We start from the raw sequence: 24,324 nt of genomic DNA, 5'->3' as shown, positions 1-24,324 counted from the left end.
ATGGTTGAAAATGGGTGCAATTGACTACAGCGATCGATTTGCATAGGTGATAGAGACACAGATAGTGTTCTGAGATTGAGAGGCATACACGATGATGAAGCTTTTCGATGCACACTGTCACCTGCAGGACCCAAGAATCATTAGCAAGGCACCACAACTCATAAAAACTGCACAAGACACTGGGGTTGTGGGTTTCGCCGTGAATGGAGTTTGCGAACAAGATTGGCACTTGGTGCAGAACTTGGCTCAAACCCACCCTTGTGTCATTCCTTGCTTCGGTCTTCACCCCTGGTCAGTGTCACTTTTCATCTTATTCTTATCCAATCCCAATTGTTTTTTATTTTTTATTTCTGGGTTTGCTCAATTGGGATTCTATTTAAAGGTTTTGGGCCTTAATTTGTGAAATTGCAGGTTCGTTGCAGAAAGAAGTCCCAATTGGTTTAAAACGTTGAGAGAATTTTTTGATTCCACACCCTCTGCTGCAGTTGGAGAGGTAATTGTATATTATATATAGTATATAGTTCTATTTGTATGCAGGCGAAGTGTTGCATGAAAATCGAAAAAATAGGACCCCCCCCCACTTTTTTATTATTTTTTCCTTTTTCTAATATTTTAATGTAAGCTAATATTGACACATGCTGAAAGTAAAAGAGTTGTTTTTCAATTGGTCCATTCCATGTAATTTTATTCCACTTTTCATATTGATATTTTCTTCTTTGCTGTTTTCTTTGTATTGATTTTGTGAACCATCCGATCTCAAAGATACTTCATCACTGGTGTCACAAATGGTAACATCACTTGCTTTGAATATGAAAGTAAGGAGTGTACATTGGATGGAGGGTAGTCCAATCACTATAGGCAGAGGGAAACTGAGAAAGTTATAGATGAAACAATTAAGCAGGATGTAAAGGTTAATAGTTTGTTTAGAGGCATGATTTATGACAAAATCTTGATCTTATCAAGTAGGAAGGGGAAGTACTTGGTTGTTGCTGCTTTGAATTTGAAAATCTAATAAAGGACAAAAATAAAATAATAGTAGTCCACAGAGCAATCTACCAAGTAACTAGGTTTTGTTTTTCTGGCAGAGAATAAGTTCTATTTTCATTTTTAAGCAAAGCCTGCTGAGACTTTTGGCTCATGCCAAGTTTCTAATTTTTATGCACATACACAGTTGCTGCGTTCCTCTCTGAAATCCAGTGGGGTATCAAAATTTGTGTAGGCAGCCTCAATGCTTGTACGTGCAAATATGCTAAATCATCTATTATTAATTAATTCATAGATGAAAGAAATCTTATGCTCTTGTTTGCATGCATCTTTAATTTAGCATTTGATGTGATTGAACTTTTGAATTTTCCTCAGATTGGCTTGGACAAAGGATCACATGGAAGGAAGATTGATTTTTCTGAGCAGGTTTTAGCTTGTCATTTTACTTATGGCTGTACAGTTTATTTTTCTGCTAGACGGAGCAATCAGTAGATGCACCTGTTGATCTTTCTATTGTTCATACGTGTATATCTGCAATTTTGCATGTAATAAGATCTGTTCTGTTCCCCATGGAAACTGTAAAAATGCAATGCAATATCCAGATAGGCAGATGCACAATTTTGCATTCTGTTTCAGGAAAACTGAGTGTATATGTGTTGTTTTATCAAACATCATATGACAGGAGGAGGTTGAATCAATAGCAATAGTAGATACACTCTGATCTTTGTCTCTTTGCTAGACAGATTTATGCTCTATGCTCTGGTCCTTCTTTTTCCCCATGATCAAATATCCTTGTCATTGGTGCTATGAATCCTCAGAATTTTGATCAGGTTGCTAAATGGACCTATAGTTACTGTGATGGATCAAAAGAGAGGGGTTATTTGACAGTGCAGTAGAGCTTGAGAATATTTATAATATATTGCGGTTGAATTATTTGAGGTGCCATTTGATACATCTTGAATTCCACTGGTGAGTAGTATGATATTGACTAAGTTATTTAAGAGTTTGTTGTAAAAATTTCTATCATATTTTGAGGTGTATCTTGTAAAGAGCTTTTACTCAAAAGATAAATTTGATTCCCATTTCCCACTTTAAGCAAAAGGCAGTCTGAATAAAAGTTCTCTTCAGATAGAAAAATCTACTGGTATGGAGTATTTTGAAACTTATCCACTTATTGAAGTATTTAAACAGTGCAATTCAAGGTTTGAATCTCACTAGATGCACCTTGTGGTTGGAGCTAAGCTGACACCTGAGTGGGGTTGGTCCCTCACACTTTCCGGTTTGGGGGAGGGACACCTTATGATCCTGCCCAAAAAATGAAGTGCCTAAACTCTCTGCCATGTAGTGGTTAGGATTTACTGGTAGAATAATTTGGCTTATTTTGGTCCATTACTTAACCCCAAGATGGTTTTGATATCCGTTTATAGTCTTGGCTCAAGTAGGAGAACCAAAAGCACTGTGTACATGAAATATTAATTCTGCTTGAGAAACTTGCATCGAGAATAATGAATAAATTTACCAACTTTGTAAGGTGAGCTTAAAAGTTAATAACTCTGACTTTTATTGTCTATAAAGAAAGAAAATGATAGGAACTGAGATTATATTGAAATAACAGAACCAACACAGGGAAATTCCCTGAGATTACAAGCAGTAAAGATGAAAAAAGAGAGTAATGGAACAGAATACAGCAATCTAACGAGCTAGTAATTAGCAAGAGCAATCCTCCTATAGCCTCAGCTATCCCTAATGACCTCCCAGATATGTCCTGCCTCTCTCCTATGCTCCTCCCCCTATATTACCTCTTCATTAACAATGGTGCTGTCCCGACAGTAGGGAATAGCCATGGGAGGGTCCCGACCATACAATGCCTTAAAGGGGGTCATCTTGATGGAAGCATTGAACGAGGAATTAAACCAAAACTCCCTCCAAGCCTTAGGTACGGTATCCGAAACCTGAGTAGGCATTTCAGTGCAGCCCACGGTCATCATGCCCAATTCAACATAATAACCCTCTGCTTCACCCCTCAACTCCTTTCTTATAGCCTTGAGTGAGGCCACAGTTCTGGACAACTCCACATCCCCTTTGATCTCAGTGATCCTTCCATCCTTATGCACCTCGATCAAGTGCTGCCGCAGGTCAGCACTAAACTTCCCTAGGCTTTTAAGCCATTCATACCCCAGGATCACATCTACCCCTACCAAATCAAACAGAAAAAAATCTTGGATTACTTGAAGGTTTGGCAGTTCCAATACGATGCCCTTGCACACTCCGTGACTCCCCAACCTTTGACCATCTCCTACCTCAATGAAATACTCCCTTGTAGCCTCCGTTTGTATTTTCAACTCCTCTACCAGTCCCAGGGACAAGAAATTATGGGAGGCGCCATAATCAACCATTACTATGACCTTTTTACCCAGAATGGTTCCCCATAGCTTCAGAGAGTTCTTGGAGGTCATTCCTGCAATGCTACTCGCATTCAGATGGAGGTTCACCTCTTCCTCGTCGCCGTCCTCCCTGGAAGCCTCCCCTTGGTCCTCCTTGTTTTCCCCCATCACAATTACGTGGAGCTGTTTGTTGCGGCATATATGCTCAGGTAAGAATCGCTCGTCGCAACGAAAGCAAAGTCCCTTCCTTCTCTTTTCGCTCTCCTTCTCTTTGGTAAGTCTCCTGAACCCTAGACCTCTTCGGTTAGAACTCGTTGAGAACGAGTCTCGTGAATTATGACGGTTTCCTTGGGTCTCGACCAGGTTTGCATGAAGTCGGGTTGGGTTCTTGAGCCCTGATATTTGAGTGGGTTCAGTTCTTTGTAGTTTCTTGGGCTTCACCTCTTAAGGCCCAGTTTGTTTTAAATTCCGTTGACCCACCAGCTCTTCCCGTTGACCCAAACAAGAGGCCCAATATCTTATTCTTCTCCTCAACCCTTTGCGCCAATTCCATGATTGAGGAATGCGCCTACCATGAATTCCTCATCAGCAAAACGCAGCGGAGCCGAATATAGCTCGAACTGCTCCCTGTACTCGCCCACGGTACCTCGCTGCCTAAGCCCCATCAATGCTTCATAAGGATTTTCCGACGTCGATGATCGGAACTGACCCAACAACGCTTGCCAAAAAACGGGCCATGTTGACATTGGGACCCGTGGCTCCCACCATTGATACCAGTTGAGGGCTTTCCCCTCCAAGCAAACCATCGCCGTATCCACCTTTTCCACCTCCGGTATTCCGTTAATCTCAAAGTATCTCTCCGCTCGATACACCCACCCATAGGGATCCTCTCTGGCAAAATAAGGTAATTCAACTCGCCGTACTCGTTCCTCCCTTCTCCACGCATCTCCTTCTCCATTACCTCCATCTTGATGGTGATTATCCCCTTCCCTCTCCGCTCGGATGACCTGTAGAGCGGTCTCAAACCTCGTTGTCATCATCGTCAACATCTCGTCCTTTTGCCTCCGGAATTCCTCTTGAATGGAGGCTTGCATGTCCTTCAATCGACGTTCCACACTCTCCAACCGATTTTCCATGCGAGTCGTTACCATCAGGTGCTCCCAGGATTGGGAGCTCTGATACCACTTGATAGGAACTGAGATTATATTGAAATAACAGAACCAACACAGGGAAATTCCTTGAGATTACAAGCAATAAAGATGGAAAAACATAGTAATGGAACAGAATACAGTAATCTAACGAGCTAGTAATTAGCAAGAGCAATCCTCCTATAGCCTCAGCTTTCCCTAATGACCTCCCAAATATTTCCTGCCTCTCTCCGATGCTCCTCCCCCTATATTACCTCTTTCTCCCCCCGAATACTTGCCTCATCAACCTTGCCACGTATGCTGATTTGTTAGTTTGTTAGAATCTAGCATAACCGCCTCCTGGTTCCCCTTTTCCATTTTACCCCTCTTTCTTTGATATGTCTTGAATGGGGGTCCAAATGGCTTAGACCCAACAGAAAACAATAAAATAAATTACAAACAGAATTTGCACCTACTGGGAAAAAAGATGGCTAAAAATCAATTAAGATGATTTGTACATATGCAAAGAAGGTCACTGGAGGCACCGGGGAAGAGAGCGGATGACATGATTCTTAGTCCAAAGAAAAGGGGTAGAGGGAGACCTAGAAGAACTTTGGAGGAAGTTATTAAAAGGGATCTTACGGTGAATATAATATTTTGGAAGATTTGGAGCATGTTTGATTTCCATTTTGAAAACAGTTTTTAGTTTTTAAAAATAAAATGTAGTACAAATTGTTTTCAAAATGGAAATCAAACGTATTCTTGGTTTTTGACTGAATTGAGCTTAATGGCATCATGTGATTCATGTAACCAATATCATTTAGTAGGATAAGGCTTGATTGTTTTTGTAGAATTTGTTGATCCTTATTTAGTGAAGGTTTTTCTATAAAGAGGCTGACTTCTTAATGATATATTAATGGTTGGTGGCTTGGTGCCATTTATGTTTATCCTCAAGGCTTTATGACCTTAAGGACGAGCTAACTTTTGAAAATACTATGAAGCATAGCATTGAGGCATCAAAATGGGACTGACTACAATTTGTCAATGAACATATACTTTTTCTTGATGTAAAAGGTTATATTCTATAGTGAATCTGTTGGCATTCAAATTGAGTCAGATTTGGGCCTTAAGATAGAGCGGGCCTAAATATGGCTGACAGTTTTGGTTGGTGTGGGACAAAAACAGGTTAAGGCCATGAGTTTAGTAATGGGATTGGTTAGCCACAGTGAACAAGATGCTGAGTCAGCCAACCGATGTAACTATTAGGAGCACATGGCATAGTGGGGAATGTCACTTGATAGAGGTTACACCTCATGTTGAAAGCCACTACCTTCATTTGGGAGTTGCCATGGATATGTAGGAAAAGACCCAGTTTGATTTTCTTCTTGATTGTTAGAATTGTATTAACAGAGAAAGGAAAAGATTGTAAGAGGTCCGCGGCCAAGCAATTGAATTCAATTTTATACATTCTATAATTTCAGCTTCTGTATTTACATTTTGTCATTTACAACAATTCCTTTTACAGCCATTCCCTTATTGTTCTTTCTAATTATGAGTAGAATAGATTAGTAGTGATTATTTCATTCCAGGAAGCTCTTTAGAATATACTGGAAACCCACTTTCAGGAACAGAATCCCTTCCTCAAGCAATCGCCTGTGAAGGAATCAATTGAGTTGGCCAAATGGCCGAACATTTGAACCCAAACATACGTTTGGCACACCTATACTTAATTTTTGAGAGACAAACATACTACATACAAGGGTTAAAGTACAGTTCCATGTCCTTACAGTTAAAACATGACATTTCATTGACAGATTATCAAGCAGAGTTGTGGCCTTGTGGAAACCTGGATCCATTGGAAACAAAATGGGATGAAGCTTTAACTTTAATATGAAATACATTAACCCTTGTGTGCTGAATAATGTTGCCTAGACTGTTGGTTGCTAATGCATTTGGACGTCTGTGCAGGTTGAAGTATTGAGGCAACAGCTTGAACTTGCAAAAGAGTTAAATAAGCCAGCATCTGTTCACTGTGTTCGTGCTTTTGGTGACCTTCTTGAGCTAATGAGGTATGGATATCTATTCTTCTCTCTTTTGTTTCAATCATTGCTTTAAAAGATTGCTTAACAATAATGATGATATGTCAACAAATTTTTATCTGTGAAACTTCCTATCCAATGTTGAGAGGTGATTGAAAAGAGAATTTATATTTACCTAATGACACAATCTGTAGTGTACTGCTGTGGTGACAATATGTTTCTCACTATATCTCTGTTTAAACTATTGAGATCTATTGCATGAAGCAATTGTGCTTTCTCTAATAGATTAATCAGGACAAAGTATGATTTGTTATTTCGGTAGAATTTTGAATGTATGTAAGACTTCTAAATAATTGGAGTTGCTGGCCCAAACGACCAGTTATTGGATCCAAAGGATAGGCCCAAAGCATGGTGAGTGTATGTGAGAAAGAAAAAGAGTGAGAGGGTTATAGAGTCCTTAACAAAGTCACTGTACCCGATAAATTCCCTATTCTAGTTGTGGATGAGTTGTTTGATGAAGATAAGGATGAGGGAGGAGGGTGTAGCTAAAACAGCCTTTAGAACCCATGACAGCCATTACGAATATCTTGTAATGCCTTTTGGGTTGACGAACGCTCCAACAACTTTCCAAGCTACTATAAATCAAATTTTCCGAGTTCCGACCTTTCTTGCGCAGATTTGTGCTTGTATTTTTTGATGACATATTGATGTACAGCAGGATTTGTGAAACTTACTTGCAACACCTATATACTGTTCTTTAGGTGCTCAAAGTGAATCGGTTAGTTGTAAATAAGAAGTGTAGTTTTGGAAGAACTCAGGTTGAGTACCTATGACACATTTTATCTAGGAAAGGTGTCTGTTGATCGCGGTAAGGTGGAGAGTGTGATAAATTATTGGCCTAAACCAAAAAATGTGAAAGGAGTTTGGGGATTGTTGGACTTGACAGGATACTATCGGAAGTTCATTCAAGGATATGGACAGTTAGCGAAGCCATTGACAGAGCTAACCAAGGAGTCTTTTAAATGGGGTTCTGAAGCTCAGCAGGCTTTTGAAACATTAGAAAGGGCAGTTACTACAGCTCTGGTGTTGTCCCTAACTGAATTTTCACAGCCTTTTGCTGTGGATTGTGATGCTTCAGGAACTGGGCTGGGTGCAATATTAATGCAACAAGGAAAACCAGTAGCATATTTCAGCAAATCTTTGTCTAATACTCGGTTGTCCAAATCTATCTATGAGATCCTACTTATGGCTGTGGCTTTAGCATATTGATGGCATTATTTGTTGGGGCAGAAATTCATTGTATACTCTGACCAGAAAAGCTTAAAGGATCTATTGCAGCAAAGGGTGGTATCTACAGATCAACAGAATTGGTTGGCTAAATTGTTGGGTTTTCAATTTGAGGTGGTATATAAACCAGTGTTAGAAAATAAGGCTGCAGATGTGCTGTCTCGTTTGCCAACTACAGGATAATTGGCCTCCTTAATTTCATTCCTAATTTGGCAGCCAAATGCAGATTTCAAAAGAGAGGTGGATGCTGATCCTGCACTGCAGAAAATTATTTCTGACATAACTAAGGATGCTAGGAATCACCCAGGTTTTTCTATACAAAATGGAGTGCTTTTCTTTAAAGGGAGACTAGTCATTTCGGCTCAATCGACTCTCATCCCCACCTTCTTACAAGAGGTTCATTCTACAGCTACTGTAGGGCAATCTGCATATCACCTTATTAGCAGCAAATCTTTATTGGATGGGAATGAAGAAAGCTGTCATGGAGTTTGTCAAGTCCCCGTGAGATTTGTCAGAAGATGAAATTTGCAGCAACTCTTCCAAGTGGGTTATTGCAGCGATTACCAATTCTAGATTAGATTTGAGAGGAGATTTATATGATCTTTATTGTAGGATTCCATGGTCTAAAAGCTATGATGCTATTATGGTGATTGTTGATCATCTGTTAGGATACAAAGATAAGAGAGATGAATATGAAAGAATTTGATGAATCTTTATTATAGAATCAAAAAAAGACTTAGGATGTTTTACACACAATGCCCAGAGCTCTCAGCTCCTACCAGAGATTGAATCTCCCTTAATCACACTATTATTTCTTCCCCCCTTTTCTGATATCTTCCCTCCCCATTTATACTTGCTAATAACGATTGATCCCTTTTTTCCTTGCATATACTTGCCATATTTTGGGCTTAGCTGGGCCTTCATTGAACAACTGTTCCTGCTGATTATCTTCTATATTTTCTGATCTAACATCATCTTTCGAAGTATGCACATTTTATACCACTTAAGCACCCATACTCTGAAGAGTATTGCAATGGTCTTTGTGCAAGAATTTGTGAGACTTCATGATTTTCCCTTATCCATTCTGAGTGATAGGAATCCCATTTTTGTGTGTTTTTTGGTGGGAACTCTTATGTTTCAGGGTACAGCTCTTAAAATGAGCACAGCCTATCATCCTGAATCTGGTGGTCAACTGGAGGCTGTCAACTGCTGTTTGGAGTCTTACTTGTGTTACTTTGCTTCGGACAGCCTAGGACTTGGTTCTTGAGGTTGCCTTGGGATGAATTGTGGTATAATACCACATTCCCTGTATGTACTGACTCTTCTCCTTTTGAGACACTGTATGGCCGCAAACCTCTGACAGTGGTAAGGTATTTGGAAGGAGAAACAAATCTTAGAGAGCTTAAAGACAGATCTTTGAAGCAACTGAAATTTAATCTCAGCAAGGCATAAGAACAAATGAATAGACATGCAGATAAACATAGGAAGGATGTCACTTTTGAGGTTGGTGATTGGGTGTTCCTTAAACTTCAGCCACATAAACAAACTTTGGTGTTCTCTCGAATTTGGTCAAAATTTCCCCCTCATTATTATGGCCCTTTTCAAATCCTTGAGCAAGTAGGAGCAGTAGCTGATAAGATCCATTTACCTCCTACTTCTCAGATCCACCCAGTAGTACATGTTTCATTATTCGGCTGCACCTAATCTGCTTGTAGATATGGAGGTAGAAAATGTTACATAACCGGAAAAGGTTTGGGCTGTGAGGAGCAAGTTGGAGGAAGGTATCTTGTCTAAAGAATATTTGATTCAGTGGGAAGGATTGACTGCTAAAGATGTAGTGCTCTTGTGTCACCATAAACACCCATGGTTAAAAAGTTCTGACAATTAACGATGTGAAGGACTGTATGCAATCTAGAAATCTAAAGAGGAGAGTTTCTTGTTCTTAGGTAGATGATGCAAGTTTGACGGTTTAACAATGTCAAGGACTGTATACAGTCTAAAGAACTGAAGAGAATGATCTCTAGTTTTAATGTAGATGATGCAAATGCAAAAACATGGAAAGAGAAAATAGTAGCAAGATGAAATATTTTTACTGTAAGGAGAGTTGTTCTTGGTTGCTGATGTTTTGGAAGAATTCAAGTCAAGGAGGAGAATTGTTGAGATGTCTTGAGTTTGTGCATAACCCTGTTATTCTATTATCTCTTGAAGTTCAGCCATTATTGATTTAATGGGTTGTAATGGAGAGTTATGAATTATTATAGTGATTTATAAGTTATTATGTACATGAGCTTTAAAAGTTAAAAAGACATATTTCTCTTATACAGCAGAAGGTAGTAATGTATACACAATATCATATTGATAGCTGAAAAAGCATAATTATCTATGAAGTCTGTGATATATGGCTAACAACAAGAGCCACTAATAGGATTTAGATAACAGGATTCTTAGTCATAAGCTAATTCTTAGATTGTACACCTGAGTCAGCCTGGACACATGTTGACTCAAATCTGGGTGAGGGTGAGGATTGGTTAATTGTAGAAACCAACAACGCAGTCTACTGCTGGAATTTATATTCCACATCTGTAAAAGTTTCAGGCAAATTGAGAGAAACGAGTAGACAATGGATATTTAGAGTAAAGCTGTCAACATGGGTTAACGTTCTAGTTTATTGACAGGAAGTGTTGCTTTTCCATATAGTCTGTTTTCTTTGTGGACTGTCACTATCACCATATTGTAGACAACTGTAAGACGGAAGAGAGCATTCTGAACTGAAGAAATTGAAAATTTATAAAAAATCTGTAAACACCTATCACAATGTTTTGTCCGCCCTTGCAAAATTACTTGTGTAATAGCTTAAGTGACCCAAGGTATCGCCCATAGGTTCTTACAGAAGAATATCAGAGGCTTCTTCTTGATGTTTTGTAAATTGTCGTACCTCTTTTGTTAACATGGTTAGATACTCAGATTCTTGTTATCTAAGGGAATTTCATTGGCTTAATGCTATGGTGATGTTCTCATTGACCAATTGTGAAGTGGCATCTTCAAAATTACTGTTATTTTCAAAATTTCCAGGTCTATCGGGCCTTTTCCTGCTGGTGTTATTCTTCATTCTTACCTAGGTTCTGCAGAGATGGTTCCTGAATTTTCCAAGCTTGGTGCTTATTTTTCCTTCTCTGGGTTTCTTATGTCACTAAAAGAAAATAAGGCAAAGAAAATGTTGAAGAAGGTGATTTTTGTCACTTCTGATATATTATTAACATTAAATGTAATTTAATATTATATAAGTTAAAACAGTGACATTCTCATTTTTGCATTTAGGTCTCTTCTGATAGGATTTTGTTGGAGACAGATGCACCTGATGCACTACCAACATCAAGCATAGATTCTCTTTATTTTGTTGAAGGAGATATTTCTCTTCCTGAAGAGCTTCATGGCCGAAGAACAACTTCATCCTCAACTTCTGGTTCTTCCCTTGATAACTCATCCCATGTTCTGACAGATGCATCGATGCTGCCAAAGGAAACGCTCAATCATCCAGCAAACATTCATAATGTATGCATCTCAAAAATAAGCATATCTTATTATATGATTCCCTTGGAGTTATATGTTAATCTTTTTAATTAGAGAATACTAAAGTGTCCTAGAATGAGTTTGCTTCTTGAAAATAATAATAATTAATTTATCTGGTAATTATAATGCTTGAATAAATCATGCTGAATCCTGTCTCTCGTTCCTTTTCTCTCTCAAGTCTCAACATTATAATTATGTGTTGTAAATTTAAATTAATGTTTTCAATAATAGTCAAGATCCATTAACACCAGGTGTCAAATTTGGTCACTTATAATACTTAATAACTTTTTATAGAATGTAAGATTAATCAATTCAACTGTAGGTTTGAAGGTTCTTATTAAATAAATCTTTATAAAATTTCATACAAAAACAAAATTAATCAATATTTCATCACATTACTTTATTTTAATGAGTGTTATTTTTTTAAAATATAAGTAATAAATTTTGGATAACATATCTACAAATGTTCAAATTAAGTAAAATTTAATATCCATGATCATGATCATGAAGATAATATAAGATGATTCAGCGGTTGAATTGATCAATCTTGTATTCTATGAAAAGTTATTAAATGGTGTAAGTGTTTAAGTTTGATACCCGGTGTCAACGAATCCTAACTCTTTCAATAAATAAATGTATCTTATTAATGAAGTAGAAGAAATAAATATGTATAGGTATGGTTTAATTATTATACAATTATGGCATTTCAAGTTGTGCTTTTACCTTGGAGTTGCTAAATGACACCTCTTCATCCTTGTCTCTCTCATTGTAGAGTTAGCCACTGTGCAAGTAACTTGGTCTGGTAGTTTTGTTGGTAGAAGCTTATTTGACATGCATAAGACCCAAGCTCTGCCACCTTTGATGATCCACCCACTCTTGTGGCCAAATGGCTCTGGTAGTGGTGGGTTAAATTGGCTGAGAACCAAACCTCCAAGGCTGTTAGGCATTCCATTCCTTTCTTTTTCACCTTCATGCTATTCATAGGGAGAGTTTCATTCTCCACTTTCAACTTTGTCTTGTTATCCAGTCTTCTAGCTTCATTTTATGTGTATCTTGCGCTATAATTTCCACCTCCTCCATTTGTGGGTCAATGCTCTTTTCATACTCAGATTCTGATTCACCTTGATTTGCTTCTTTTTCACTCTTGTATTTCATTTTTGTAGCTTCCTTTGTTGTCATTTCCTGGTTTTTGGTCTAAAGATTCCTTGCTTCCACTTTCTATTTTGTTTTCTTGAACCCAAGAACCTTCATCTTTTGTTTTGTTTTCTTGTTCATCATCATCTTGGATCCAAATCACCGACTCCGGGTTATACCCCAGCTGGAACTCTTGAGCAAAGCCTTCATGATATCCCACCATGATGCACTTGAATGATCCTTTTTCCGCATAAATCACTGTAGACTTGAGAGAGAGAGAGAGAGAGTGTGACAGATTAGTATGCTGTAATTGGATACTCTATAATGTGTAGAGACCCTTATATTTATAAGGATACATATGTAATCCTACTGGGTCAAGTCCGTTATTATAATACTAACATAAACTCTAATTCTAATACGTCTATTATAGGTTGGAGCATAGATATTAATCATGCTTAGCTTGTTACAAATATAATTGCTACGTGTCCTATTTAAAGCCTTTGTAAACACATCTGCTAGTTGATTGCTTGTCCTAACATGAGAGATGGATATAAGCTTCTGCTAAACTTTTTCTTGAATAAAGTAATAGTTTATGTCAATATGTTTCATCCGTTCATGAAAAATTGGATTTGAGGCAATGTGTATCGTTACCTGGTTATCACACCAAAGTTGCAGAGGCTTAGTGCTAGCAAATTCTATCTCTTCCAACATATATTTCAATCACATTAACTCATAAGTAGTCTGAGTCATCGCCCTGTATTTTGATTCCGCACTCAATCTCGATACAATTTTCTACTTCTTATTTTTTCATGAAATTAAATTACCTTTCAAAAACATACAATAACCGGTAGTAGATTTTCTGTCTATAGATCCTGCCTAATCAGCATTAGAAAACACCTCTATATATGCATGTCCATGATCTTTGTACACAATTTTTTTTCCTGGTGCTTTCTTCAAATACTTCACAATGCGGATTAGTGCTTCCCAATGAGTATCCGTCAGAGATGACATAAACTAGCTAACAACACTTACTAGAAAAATAATGTCCGGCCTTGTGACAGTCAAGTAATTTAGCTTGCCTACTAATCTTCTGTATTTCTATGGATCTGCAAAAGGAACTCCATCTGCTGTCATTTTGACTCCTAGCTCCATAGGTGTCTCGCATAGTTTAGCTCCTTTTAGTTCGGTCTCAATTGATAAGTCTAAGACATTTTCTTTGTAAAAGGAAGATTCCTTGCTTGGAGTACACTACTTCAATACCCAAGAAGTATTTCATAATTCCTAAGTCTTTTGTCTAAAACTTGGTTTGAAGAAATTTCTTTAGGTTGCTAATTCCTTCTTTGTCGCTATCTGTAATAACAATATCATCAACATAAACAACAAGTAAAATACAACTACGTTTAGTCTGTTTGTAAAACACTGTATGATCACTCTCACTCCTCACTAATCTAAATTCCAGAATCACGTCACTGAATCTCCCAAATCATGCTCTAGGTGATTGTTTCACGCCATATAATGACTTCTTTAAATGATACACTCTTTTACACTCCTCCTGAGCAACAAAGTTAGATGGTTGCTCGATGTACACCTTCTCCTATAAGTATCCATGTAAGAATGCATTTTTGACATCTAACTGGAATAATGGCCAATGATGCATAGTCGCAAGAGAGATGAAGATAGGAACAGATGAGAGTTTAGCAACCTGAGAAAATGTATCAGTGTAGTCAACATCATAAGTTTGGGCATACTTTTTTGCAATAAGTCGTGCCTTCAAACGAGCCATGGAGCCATCCGGATTAACTTTCACAGTGTAAACCCACTTGCAACCAATAGCATATTTTTCCTTGGGAAGAGGAACCAAATTCTAAATATCATTCGTCTTAAGAGCCAACGTTTCTTCCTCCATAGCATGTCTCCAACCATTATGACTGAGGGCATTTGCAAGGGTCTTAGGAAATAGAAAGAGAGTCTAGACCAGCCATGATGGATTTAGATGTAGAGGATAAATGAGTAGACGTCACATAAGATGAAATAGGATAGGTGCAAGATCTCTTACCTTTATGGATAGCAATAGGAAGGTCAAGGTCAAACATAGGATCTGTTGACACTTGAAGAGATAGTGGTAGAGTTGAGTATCATCTTGAATATCATTAGCCATGGGATGCACATCATCTGAAGGCTGTTTCAGTTGGCGAGAGGATGTCAAATTAAAAGAACTTGAAACTTGTATCAATAGGAGTTAGGAGTGCGACAAGATGTGTAGATTGGACAAGAGTATAAGTCAAGAAAGATTCATCTACCTCATACATGGACTCAGAAGATGAGGACTTAAAGAATGGAAGACTTTCAAATAAAGATACATTAGAGGAAATATGATAACGACTAAGATTAGGAACAAAACAACGGTAACTTTTTTGTAACTGAGAATAACCCAAAAACACACATTTTAGGGACTAGTTCTACCACCACTGTGACCACCACGATGACCGTATTGGGCTACCAAGGCAGAGTGGTCAGGAGACTCATTTTCTGTAGTGCTCTTGAGTTCTTCAAAGGAAGACTGCATAACTTTGGAGAAGACATCGGTAAGATTATCAACTTGCTTACTTGACATAATCTGAGACCGAACTACCTCATTGTGGATAAAATCTGTAGAGCTAACTCAAAGCCATAAGTTTCTTTTGTTATGTTATCATCTCGTCAATGGTTTTACAGGCTAAAAGAGATTGTATCTCCTTAGTATGCTTAAATTCCAAAAAGTAGTCCATTAGCTTCCGCTTATTTTGTTTGGGTTGATAAATTTCCTACAAGAGAGCATACAATCGATTCAAATTATCAGAATTTCCAAAAATAAATTACAAGAAGTCCCACAACTCCTTCGCGGGTTTGCAATGGGTAATAATCGCTTGTATTTGCCTATCAACAGAGTTTACTAGCAACACAAGGATCTTTTTGTCATATATTGCCCATGTGTCAACATCCTTACGATTGACAGGTGCCGTTTTAGTCAAATGATTATCCTTTTCCATTCCACCCGGGCTAATCTCAACCAAATACTTCCACTCCATATAGTTCATAGTGTCTCCATCCAGCTTAAACATCGGTAAGTTTGGATAGAGATACAATTTCCGTAACAGCCCCCTTGTGCTGCGCATCCTGGCTATCACGTTCAGACATTGTAGATCCACAAACAGTGATTGAATTGCCTGGGTTCGTCTCAATGGCTAAAAAGAAATGCCGCACTCAAACTGTAAACGTCGAATTACTGCATGTTCTGGTCACCGGAAAAAACTTTCATCCCCACAACAGTTGTGATTTCTGAAGCTGTTTTTTTTTTTTCGGCGGTGGTGGCGGCAGCGACAGCGACGACAAAGGAAGAACCCTAGAAGGCTCTGGATATCATATAGAATTAAGAGAGAGAGAGAGCATAGAGAGAGAGATAGATTAGTGTGCTGAAATTGAATAATCTACAATGTGTAGAGACTCTTATATTTATAAGGATACATATGTAACCCTATTGGGCTAAGCCCGTTATTATAATACTAATATAAATCCTAATCCTAATACTTTTATTATAACTATTTATAACAATCACCAAACAATCACCTGGGGGACATTCATTCAGACACTTGGAATTTTGCTAGGAGAGATTAGACTCTTGAATTCCCGAAGGATGATATATAACCATTCTTTTCCTTTGTGTGGGGTACCAAATCCCTAACTCAGAGGTTCAACAACAATAATAATACACGGTTCTTTTTTTTATTATGTTTTCTGTTCTTCTTTCTTTGGTCCGATTCTATCACCTTCCTGCGTGCATATCTCTAAATACACACACAAATATATCTATATCTCTATCTATCTATATATACTCTCACCAATGTTAATGTAGTAATATATACATTCCCTTAGCCTAATCCCTTAGAATTAAGATTGTGGATCACTACTACAAATACTAATCCTTTGAATATTTATAGAATTTTTTTGCATTAAGTGTTGTGCTTTATGCAACTAATAAAATAATGCTCTATTTCTAGCAACATGCTTCATTTGGTGATTTGTTCTAACTCTTGACTTATAGAGTATTTCTTAATAAAACCCTAAGTTATTAATCAAGTTCCATGTGATCAAAGCATAACAAGCATTAAGGATGAGAAAGAATAACTTCTCTACTTTTTTTTTAAAGTGAAATTCACTTAAGCCATTTTTTGGTTGTCTCAAGCGAATTTCAAAGCGTTGGAAACCAAAGTTTTAGCGCTGAAGTGAAAATATGTGAATTATCACTCTACTAAGTTCATCATTCTGCCTTGTTTTCATTTAAGTGATTTATGCTCGCTTAAGAGAATTTCTGAATTTTTGGCTTCCTTATTCTGCTTCATTTTGGCTTAAGCAAAAATTTTATTTTTCACTTTTCCTTTCCTTCTACATTTCCCTACAAAACCAGTCAAGATACTTAGAAAATGATTCTAAAACTAATATATTTGTCATACTATTATCTACTCAGACTTCTATAAACAATTGAGGACAAAATGAAATTTTGAATGGATGTTTGGAAGCAAATTTTTCTTTTTTAGCTTAGTATTTCTGGTAACATATACAATTATCAAACTTCCACCAATTTAGTATTTTTCTTGTCCTCAAGCAAAATTCATTATAATCAAAACACAAAGATGCGTAATGTTCAAGGTTTGAGAAGAGAAAATCATTTACTATATTCTATAGGTTTCAAATTGTCAAAGATTGCCCACAAGTTAAGATGATTAATTAACCCTATCTATGTATATATGGTACCTACAATTGAAAGTCATCAAAGATATAATCGTATAAATTGTTTGAGAAACAACAGGCATAACATTCAGAAAACACAAGGGCTAATCCTTACCATTGTATTTTAATGAAAATCAGGGGTGAATGTTTTGATCGAAACACTGAATCTAGATCAAGTCAACTTTGTCCTTTATCTTCAATATATCACCAATTACATATTCAATGTGAATCATTAAGGTCTTTATATGGTTGTAACATCACCTGATGACAAGAAAATTTGATTTTTTTTGGATAAAATAAATAACACCTAAGAGAATTAAGAGAACAATTAACTAATTTTCAACAAATACAAACTTTTTTCCTTGTTTAAACCTCTTGGAGCTCTTTGTTGAATCAACCACAACATAAATCCTTTGCATGAAATTTCTTTTCGTACATTTTTTTAAACAATAATAAGCAACTATTACCATGAATCTTTCTTGAGAATTTTTATGCATTTCTATAACCTTGAATACGCTTTTAATTCAACTAGATTTGGTTGAGAAGTCCTATTTTTCATTTTGGGAGATTGGGCCAAGAAAAAACAAAGAACTATACAGTAGGCTCAATTGGAGTGTTAACAATATGCTTTTGAAATTTCTGTCAATTGTTTTGTTATTTTAGTTTGCTAGATTAGTATCATAATCAATAAGTAGTTTTTATATTTTAGGAATAATTTAGTTTATTATCAAATCTTTCGGTTACATAATTAGTTTATGTTTCTTTGACTTATTATAAATGTATTGTTGCTATTGAATAAAAGTTGAGTTCTTTCTCTATTCATTCTTTTCACAATTCTGCGCATCTTCTTTTCTTTATTTTATTTTACTTTTTTGCCATAAAACCAACAAAGTGGTATTAAGAGCTATTTTCTTATGGACCTGTGAAAATATATGCTAAATTAAATTTCTCACAAGTTGTCCATCCTGTCTTTGATGGAGAAAATTATGATCTTTGGGCTATCAAAATTGAGACTTACATGGAGGCTTTAAATCTTTGGGAAGCTATCAAAACGAAGTTCTTCTGTTGCCGCACGATTCTACCATGACCCAAATAAAAAGTCGCAAGGAGAGAAAAACACAAAAGGTAAAGGCAAAATCATGTCTTTCTGCCAGTGTTTCAACAACTATCTTCACCAGGATCATGATTTTAAAAACAACAAAGGCAATTTGGGATTATCTTAAGAAAGCATATGCTGGGAATGAAAGAATTCGAGACATGCAAGTGTTGAATTTGATGAAGAAATTTGAACTCCAAAGAATGAAAGAGTCTGAGACAATCAAAGTATACTTAGACAGACTGCTTGGGATAGCTAACAAGTGAGATTACTAGGTATTGAGTTTCCTAATTCTAGAATTGTAGAAAAAAATTCTTGTAACGATGCCTGAAAGATTTGATGCTACGATCACCACTTTAGAGAATACCAAATACTTGTCCAAAATCACATTGGTGGAACTTTTAAATGCCTTGCAAGTACAAGAGCAAAAGGCATGGAATGAGACAAGAATGTGTTTTTAGGGAGCCTTACATGTCATGCATCATGAAAGTACAAGATACAACAAGAAGAAATCTTATCCTCTATGTCATCATTGTGGAAAAATTGGTCATCCTCCTTTCAAATGTTGGAGGAGGCCTGATGCACAATGTAGTAAATGCAACCAAATGGGACATGAAGAAGTTATATGCCAAAATAAAAACCAACACAAAGATGAAGAGGCTAAGATTGTTGATCAAGAGGAAGAAGATCATTTATTTGCTGTTACTTGCTTCTTAAACTTTAATCCAATAAAGGTTGGTTAATTAATAGTGGTTGTACTAACCACATAACTAATAACAAAAAACTCTTTAGAGATTTGATACCGACTAACATCACCAAAGTCATAATAGGTAATGGTGATTTCATCTTAGTCAAAGGAAAGGGAACAATTGCAAGAGCAAACTATTCAGGTACGAAGTTAATTCATGATGTTCTTTTGGTTCCTAAAATTAACCAAATTTGTTAAGTGTTGATCAATTGATTGAAGAGAGATTCAAAGTTATTTTTGAAAACAAACATTGTTTGATTAAAGATGAAGTTGATCAAGATATTTTCAAAGTGAAAATGAAAAGAATTTATTTTACTTTGAATCTATTGAAGGAGAAGCAAACAATTTTTTCATGACAAAGAAAATACTACAACATTTCATCCTAATATCTCGAGTGCTTTCTTGTTTCATCTATAGTGCAAATGAAAGATATTTCAAGGTTGCAAAAAGAGTGGTTAAATATTTCAAAGACACATTGTAACTCAAGCATCAACTTCAAGAGGAATGAAAAATTCATGTTAATTGATTTTTTTAACAATGATCAAAGTGACTCAGTTTATTACTTTTTTTTTCTTTGGTAAAAGAAGACTTTATTTGATTTTAATTTGAAGTAGAAAGAGAATACAAGATCCTGTTGACAACAAATCTACTTTTGTTATTAAATTTAAATTACAAAAAGATAGAATTCGCAGTTTAAAAAACAAGGAGTGTTAAACAATATACTTTTGAAACTGTTATTAGTTATTTTTTGTTATTTCAGTTTATTAGATCAGGATCATAATCAATAAGTAGTTTTGATATTTTAAGACTAATTTAGTTTGTTATCAAATCTTTCAGTTACATAAATAGTTTATGTTTCTTTAACTTATAATAAATGTATTGTTACTATTGAATACAAGTTGAGTTCTTTCTCTATTCATCCTTCTCATAATTCTGCGTATCTTCTTTTCTTTATTTTATTTTATTTTTTTTCCATAAAACCAACATGGAGTAAATAAGGATGACATCTTAGGTTAGCTCATCGGCCCTATGGTTTAAAGAAAAGAGAAAAATTGTCTTAGGTATCCTGCATACAATAACAATTCAAAGAATTGAACAAAATCAACAAAAATTGTCTTGATCAATTTCAGGCATCCTACACACAGTAACAATTCAAAGAATTGAACAAAATCAACAATTTGGCTCTCGTGTTGACTTTTAATAACTGTTTATGATACTCACAATTCACCCTGATAATTTCTATGTATTTCCTGAGTCATGAGATTTCATGCTATTTTTCATTAATCATTACTTAACTTATACGAGATATCTAAGCTATGTCATTGAGGCGTACAATCACTTAGCACTTTACCTATCAATCACCCTAAATTTAAAAATTCCTATTCTTCAGATAAGTGGCTAGCCTAGGTGATTTACTCTCAAACCTTAACATCAACAATCAATTAAATCTTACTTATTCACAAAACAAAGACTAAGTCAAATAGCATGATTTCATGGGAAAAAGGGTTCAATTAAACCACGACTTAGCCAGCAAAAAGTTAAAATGAAACTAAAATGTACAAAGCAGTGAAAGCATAATCTAAATAATTGTGAATGTAAATAAGCAAAAAGATTTTGTTTTTCAGCTCTAATATGTCCTTTAACTTCCTCCTCCTCCATGTGGTCTCCTCCATCATCGCCACCATCATCATCATGTTTATCATCTGGGCCTTCCTCTTCCTGTTCTGCTATGTCCTCATTCTGGTCCTCCTCCTTGGGAAGCTAGGACTGTCCCCAAGCCGTGAGACTGTGGCAAAGGATTCCGGTGTGGGCCATGGGAAGGAGGAAAGCTCTCCTTGATGCTGGTGACGGGTGAACCAGTAAAAGGAATTATTCAGCTGTGTGTAGGCACAGTGGTTGGGAGCCAGCTGCTATTAAATGTAAGTGAGATGCCTGGTGAGGCAGGCCTCCATAGGGTAGGTGGCTGACCCACCACATCTAATTGAATTAAAAGAGCATACACGGTTGTAGAAATGTACATAGATCCTTGGGAAATATTCATGGTGATAGTTTCTTATTAATGTCAATAAAAAAAGTGTAAGAAAAGAAATTTTAAGAGGATTTATGTTGTGGCTAATTCACCAAAGAAAGCCAATAATGAGGTTTAAACAAGGGAAAGAGTTTGTACTTCCTGAAAATTAGTTCTTTTTTCTCTTAATTCTCTAAGGCTTTCTTCATTATTAGTTTTTTGGGGAAAAAGGAGGGGAGGAAAAGGTTTATTTAGTGACAATATTTGTTTGAGAGTTTTAAGATGAAAGGGAGAAGGTTTATAAACACTCCAAAACCCTTCTAAGCTTATGTTTTTTAATTCCTCCAATTTAGAAAATTTTTTAGTAACCCTCTTTCTTTCACCCTTCTCCTTTTCTTTCTTATCCTTTAAATTCCTTCCTTCCCCCTCTCTCCAGACTTCCAAACAAAACCTAAGGTGTTATTTATTTTATCTAGAAAAGCCAAATTTTCTTGTACTTAGGTCACATTACAGCTCTATCAAGACCTTTCTGCTCCATGTTGAATATGTAATTTGTGATATGTTGGAGATGAAGATAAATTTGACTTGATCTAGGCTCAGTGTTTGGATGAGAGAAACATTCACCCTTAAATTTCATTAAGAGATACAATGGTAAGGATTAACCCTTGTTTTTCTTGGGTTATTGATAATTGAGTGTTATACTTGTTGGTTCTTAAACAGTTTATGCAATTGTATCTTTGTTATGACTTCCAGTTGTAGGCACCACACATACATAGGGTTGATCAGTCATCCTAATATGTGGGCAATCTTCGATAATTTGAAATATGTGGAAGTAGATGATTTATCTTTTCAAACCTTGAACATTTTGCATTTCTATGGTTTGATTTGTGAATTTTGCTTGAGGACAAGCAACATGCTAAGTTGGGGAGAGCTTGATAACTGTAAATCCTAATAGAAATATTTAGCTGAAAAGAAGAAAATTTACTTCCAAACTTCTATTCAAAATTGCATTTCATTCTTAGTTGTTTATAGATACATGAGTAGAATAGCATGCCAAATATATTAGTTCTAGACTTTTAGTATCGTTTTCTAAGTATCTTGAATGGTTTTGCTGGAAAATGTAGAAGGAAAGGAAAAATGAAAAATGAAATTTTTGCCTAAGTAAAGAATTTGCTTAAGCCAAAATGGAGCAGAATAAGGAAACTAGTGGGTTTAGCTTTAGCGAATTTCACTTTTATTTTCAAAAATATTTTCACTCGAGAGAACCAAAAAATAGCTTTAGCGAATTTCACTTTTAGAACAGGAGAGGACAAAATGCAATTTAGAATGGAAGTTTGGAGGTAAATTTTCCTTGTTTTTAGCCCAATATTTCTTGTAATGCTGGTAACATTTATACATATCACTGATTATAAATAACTAACTGTCTAAAGGGTATATATATCAGGAGGGTCTGTGGAAATGAATTGAACCAGTAGGTTTGTCTTACCTGAAGGGAGGTTGTTATATAATTTCAAACAAGGAGCATGTAAATTAGTCTTAGTACTTGTATGTATTTTCTCATAACTCCGTTTCTCACAGATTTTTTAAGTTTTCAGAAAAATTGCCTCATAATATCTGTTTTTTTCATGGAAACTTTCAATGTTATCCTATCAGGCCCTTAATTAACTACAGGGTTGAAAATGTATTATTCTCTTGCATGTATGTGGGTGCTTCCTCTTACATTGCAAAGGTAAGGAGAGTGCGCGACAACACCTCAAATTAAACACGCATTTGCTAGCAGTGTTAAGAAAACTCAGCAGGATAGTGAACTACAGAACCTACAAATTGCTTGATTATTGTAGAATGTATGCATGTGCAGGGACCCGTTTTATTAGATTTATAATCTTTATTTCCATCCACTTGCAGGTACTTGATTATGTTGCATCTTTGCTAGAGATTACGAAAGAAGAACTTGCTGAATCAAGTTACCAGAATGCAGTCCGGTTATTCTCCTATGAAGGTTCAAAGGTGCTTCAAAAGTAAATAAATTAACAGGTTCTTGTGAGAAATGATTCCTAGCTTGGCAAAGTTTTCAGGGAGTACCTAGTAAAATTTTATCAAAGTACAAGGAGATAGATTACAGGAACAAATTGTCAAAATGTAAGTAGGATATAAATAATAGTTTAGTATGTTTGCCTGCCAAAATTTATTACATTCAATATTTCTAAATTGGAAGAGGCAAGGTGTCTGAATAATGCATCTATTTCTAAACATGAAAGCTACTAACTACAAATATGACTAGAGCAAGGAGATTAGTAACATAATTATCAGGTGACATCTTTCTTTATGAAGTGTATTTGGTGAAATCCCAAGTTTGTACAGTGCAAGTGGCAGCATTCCAGCAACATCCACTGAATAATATGCGAATAACTTCACTCTTTTATTCGTTTCGCGATACATTTGAAGTCAACATAGGCTCCTATCCTTTGCCTTATTACGCGTTGTTGTTTTGTCACTACACAATGGTGTTATTTCTTGATTGGGGTTAGTTAATTTATTTTAGTTTTGTTAATGGCAATCTTATGATGAAAATAAAAAAGTGATGATAATTTTTTATTTTGTATTTTTGGTATGGTTTATTAGATATTATTTTATATGATAGTACATTAGTGTTTCTTTATGAATACTGATTTTATATATTATGATTTACTATGTTATTTTTTATAAATAGTAATTATTTCTTTTCTTTAAATATATTAAATATAATATTTTTTCTATATTTTGGTATGTTATTTGAATAACTTAGTGATTGTTCTTACAATTAGTTACTAACTAATAAAATTTTACTAACAATCACATTATAATAATTTATCTTGACTTGATTATATATATATATATATATATATATATATATATATATATATATATATGTATGGTAAGATTTTTTTACACCAATATATGTTTAAAAATTTTTACACTTAATTTAAATTTTTTATTTAATTTATATTTAATGTGTTATAATTTATTATTTTATTTATTATTATATGTATTGTAGACTTATATTAGTGTAGATAGATTTTATTCTTATGTATATATATAATAAAGACAATAATACAAAGGCAAATAAAAAATATCTGATGTAAAATAAAAAGGGTAGGAGAAAGGAGAGAGTGTTGGAAGAGTATTTTTAAAATGTAGGAA

The 24,324-nt window shown here is 35.6% G+C and overlaps 1 protein-coding gene across 2 annotated transcripts; it reads left to right on the top strand.

Moving 5' to 3' along the window:
• Positions 1–23,615, top strand: LOC113867383 (uncharacterized metal-dependent hydrolase YabD). 2 transcript variants are annotated; one of them, XR_003505168.1, is made up of 8 exons: positions 84–291; positions 412–493; positions 1,360–1,410; positions 6,464–6,564; positions 10,894–11,047; positions 11,140–11,373; positions 12,164–12,292; positions 23,050–23,137. XR_003505168.1 is itself a non-coding variant. In XM_027502674.1 (7 exons), exons 1-7 carry the CDS (start codon positions 92–94, stop codon positions 23,164–23,166), a joined length of 939 nt encoding a protein of 312 aa, XP_027358475.1. In that variant the 5' UTR covers positions 1–91; the 3' UTR covers positions 23,167–23,615. The 2 variants fall into 2 exon arrangements, 1 of the variants encoding a protein (XP_027358475.1); XM_027502674.1 differs by lacking the exon at positions 12,164–12,292 and having other exon boundaries at positions 1–291; positions 23,050–23,615.
• The last annotated feature ends 709 nt before the right edge of the window (positions 23,616–24,324 follow it).

Source organism: Abrus precatorius, unplaced genomic scaffold (genome assembly GCF_003935025.1).
Source record: "Abrus precatorius isolate BTA unplaced genomic scaffold, Abrus_2018 Scaffold5, whole genome shotgun sequence".
NCBI classification, from domain to species: domain Eukaryota; kingdom Viridiplantae; phylum Streptophyta; class Magnoliopsida; order Fabales; family Fabaceae; genus Abrus; species Abrus precatorius.
Note: the sequence above shows the minus strand (reverse complement) of the source record. Positions and strands in the feature narration are given on the sequence as shown.